At 54.3% G+C, this 3,792-nt stretch overlaps 1 protein-coding gene across 1 annotated transcript in view; it reads left to right on the top strand.

Moving 5' to 3' along the window:
• The first annotated feature begins 3,634 nt into the window (after window positions 1–3,634).
• SLC18A2 (solute carrier family 18 member A2) overlaps window positions 3,635–3,792 on the top strand; it is a 40,763-nt gene continuing 40,605 nt past the window's right edge. The window contains exon 1 of the mRNA XM_007469589.1: window positions 3,635–3,755. Within this exon, the coding sequence (XP_007469651.1) occupies window positions 3,635–3,755 (121 nt within the window). The remainder of the gene's footprint in view (window positions 3,756–3,792) is intronic.

Here is a 3,792-nt window from a genome sequence, read left to right as displayed (position 1 = left end):
GTAATGAAGAATGAGAAGGTGATAACTAGAAGAAGAGGAAGAAATTCCTAGGCAGAGAATGTGCAAAGGTCCTGAGGAACCAGAATGTGCAAAGGTCCTGAGGAACCAGAATGTGCAAAGGTCCTGAGGAACCAGTGTGGCTGGAGGGGAGAGGCAGGGGCTGAGTTGAAATAAGAGGCTACAGAGTCCCAAAGTCCCAGATCAGGCAGGGCCTCCCAGGTTGCCTCCTTCAGGACACTGCGTATGTATGAAGACTTCCTAAGCCATAGGAGACCCTCAATTTCCATATGTCCTGTATTTAAAAATCGATCTGGCTAAGATGGACCCAGGTAGAGACACGAGGATTCTCTTTTATCACCTCCCCCTTCAACAATCTCCTGTCTCTCAGTTGACGAAGAAAGGCTTACCTCCCACCCAACCTGACTCTTACCATTTTACTGGGTTTCATTGTTCTGAGGCATAAAAACAATATAGTTTCTCTTCTTCTAAGGCTCCAAAAATCCTCTCTCCACCCATCTCATTAGGTAATGCACTTCTAATACAGTGTTCCTTTTTGTGTTTAATATTTATCAAAATTCATATTATATGTCTGAGGCTTTATCATTTTTATACTACTAATAATTGTTATAATAACACAATTTTAGAGAGAACCTTAGAACTTAGAACCTTATGGCCATAAGAAAATTTTAAAAAGCTAATGCATATTCATGTGTTTGTTGCAGTTCATATAATAGATAAGGTGGTGAATACTGGATTTAAATAATAAAAACATTACAGTTGGATAAAATTCTGTTGAAAGCAGAAAGAGAATATACTTTGAAGGCATAAAGGAAACAATGTAAATTTTTGAGTGTTAAAGAGAAACTTGTTAGTATTTTAAAATATAATACGGTAGTTTTATAATTCATTGGGTACATTTAAAAGAGAGTTATAATGGTTTTATATATAAAGGTGAATTTACATAATATACCCCTAAACTATTAAAATTTATGATAAAAGAATATTTTAGATGTCAACTGAGAAATGTGTGAGGCATACCTATCTTTTTAAAAACTCTCTGGGGGTGTCAACAAGTTTGAAGACACTGTTATAGGCCATGGCACTCTAGGGGTGGCGGTAGAGATCAGGCAGAGGGAACACAGGGGCTGGCATTTTCTCTAGTGCCATATTCCTCCAGCTGGCTGGGCTGGAGTTGGTGTGGCTTCCTGTGTTCACTGTTGTGGTGTTGCTACCAGAATGTGTAAGCACCCCAAGGATGGGGATTTTGTCTCTTTGGGCCGTTAACGTCTCTCCAGTATCAACCACGGTGCCTGGCATGTACTAAAAGCTCAACAAATATTTGTTGGATGGATGAATGGTGGACGTTGACTCTCACTTTGTGCCAGGGACTGTGTTAAGGGATGACTGTGGATCCCCACTTAATCCTCACAACAATCCTGCAGTATGTCCAGTTGGCATCCCCACTGCAGAGATGGGGAAACTAAGGCACAGAGAGGATACATAATGTGCCCGAGGTCACCAATCAAGGACGTAGTGGACTGGGACCCAGGCATCCTGACAAGAGCCCTTAACCATGATGCCTCTCTGCCCAGGGGGCACAGGGGCAGGACCTGTGTCTTTGTTCTGAAACTCCAGGCACTTTGGGGCACCCCATGAACGTGATACCCTTCACAGCCAGCTGAAACAGCTCCCTGCCATCTGTTCTCTCCTCCTAAGTGGTTTTCCTTCTCTCCTCCCTGTTTAATATTTAAGTTGCACATACCCTGGGACATCCCAGAGTCCGCATGTTCCTGACCTACTTACGTATCCAACCATTTTTCTCACATCGGGGGCAGCACAGGGGGGTTTCGGGAAGGAAGTAAGGAGGTGCAGAGAGTGGGGAGCCCTACACATCACCCTGCTGCTCTAAGCAGTCTCCAGCTGACAAGGAAACATTAAGAAAACAAGGCCAGACTCTATGGCTGAGGCTGCAGCAGACAACGTTTATTTCAAGTGGCTTTCCGAGAAAACAGCTCCTGCTTCTCCCACCCCCCAGAAGGGTCTTCAAAGCTCCAGCTCTGTCTGGGGCATGTCTGTTTGTTTCTCTTCTGTTTATAAAATGGAGGGACTTGGAAATCAAAGGCGGGCTGCTACTCCTTGGTAGTGAGGATGACAGCTCCAGGTCAGCCACAAACCAGCACTTTGCCCGTTTTAACCATCTTTTTAACCAGAATCCCTGGGGAAAACGCTGAGGGGAGAGGACTATAGCACACAGGGCCTGGGGCAGCTGCCCCGCAAGCCCTTTTACTAAGGCGCCAGGCACTCACCTATTCTCCAGTGTCCCCTGCTCAGGGTGACATGGTCCTATTTTATGAGAACTGGATTCAGGGCCTGGGGCCCTCAGAACCCCACTCTCACTGTGGGGTGACACTGAGAGATGTCCCCTTTCCCCCTGTTTCCACATCACCATCTGGATGGTACCTGAGGACCAGATGGTCAAAGACTCCAAGTGGCACCCTGCATCATGATACCGAGGTGGGAGAGCGGAGGGGTGGTGGGGTGCAGAGTGGCTTCTCCAGGAAAGAGATCGGTCCCCGGCTCCCAACACCCTAAGACCTGTTTCCCTGGCACACTCACTAGCCTTCATGTTCTCACGGCCAATTTCAGGAACAGGGAGGCTCAAAGAGAGCTTTAGCTCCTAATTGGGCCAGATGAAACCACTAATCCCTGACTCCTTATCTTGGCCCCTGACCCTTCACCCTGGGATCCTTGACCTCTCGGCCTGGGGCTTTTGACGTCCTCCCTCTGCGACCCATCCACTTCACCCGGACCCGGGTTCCCAGGGCTCACGGCCAAGTGCAGGGACAGGGGCTCGGGTCTCCTCAGGACGGGGCGACCTTAGGATCCGGGCTCAGAACCTGGTCGGGCACCTGGCGGGGAAGGGAAGGCGATGGCTACTCCGACGCAGTGACGGCGCGGGAGGGCGGAGGCGGGGGCGCCCCAGCCCCCAGCCCGCGTCGGCCCTGACGTCAGAGCCAGAGCCGGTAAACTGAGCGGCGGCCGCCGGGCGCTGGGGCGGAGACTGCGACCCGGAGCCGCCCGCACGGACGGAGCCCACGGCGGCCGGAGCAGGCAGCCGCAGACCACCCGAGGTAACGCCGACCCCGCTCCCTGCCCGCGGGGCTCGGCGCTGGGGACTGGTCGTCGCCCGGGGCGCGGGGGAGAGCGGGGCCCGGCCGAGGGCAGGGGAAGCCCCCCGAGGCGCCGCGCGCGGGGCTCCAGGGCGTCCCGGGAAACCCGGGGCGCAGGACGCACGGTGCGCAGGCGTCCCGCGGCACTTTCCGAGCGCGCAGGGGTTTAAGTGGGACCCGCGGGGGCGGCTGAGAGCCGGGCGGCGCCCAGGATCCGGCCCAGACGGTGCTCGCGGGCGTTATTAACAAGGAGCGCAGGTGCCGGTGAGAACGCGCTCGCCGAAGGTAAGCCGAGGGTGGGACGCCCGGGACCATCCGGCGCCGCCAGGTGCGCGCCGCTCCCCGAGCGCCCCTTCGGCGGCCGGGCCGGGCGAAGTCTGGGGCCTGGGGTTGGGGGAGCTGGCCCCAGCCCGGCAGAGCCCCTGACCGACCGCGCGCCGCGCCCGCAGCCGAGCCCCGGAGCCATGGCCTTGAGCGAGCTGGCACTGCTCCGCTGGCTGCAGGAGAGCCGTCACTCGCGGAAGCTCATCCTGTTTATCGTGTTCCTCGCGCTGCTGCTGGACAACATGCTGCTCACCGTCGTGGGTACGTACGGACCGGGTCCCCCCCCCCCCCCCCCCCC

This window comes from Lipotes vexillifer, unplaced genomic scaffold, assembly GCF_000442215.2.
Source record: "Lipotes vexillifer unplaced genomic scaffold, Lipotes_vexillifer_v1.1 scaffold240, whole genome shotgun sequence".
Lineage (NCBI taxonomy): Eukaryota > Metazoa > Chordata > Mammalia > Artiodactyla > Lipotidae > Lipotes > Lipotes vexillifer.
This window is presented reverse-complemented; position numbering and strand designations above follow the sequence as displayed.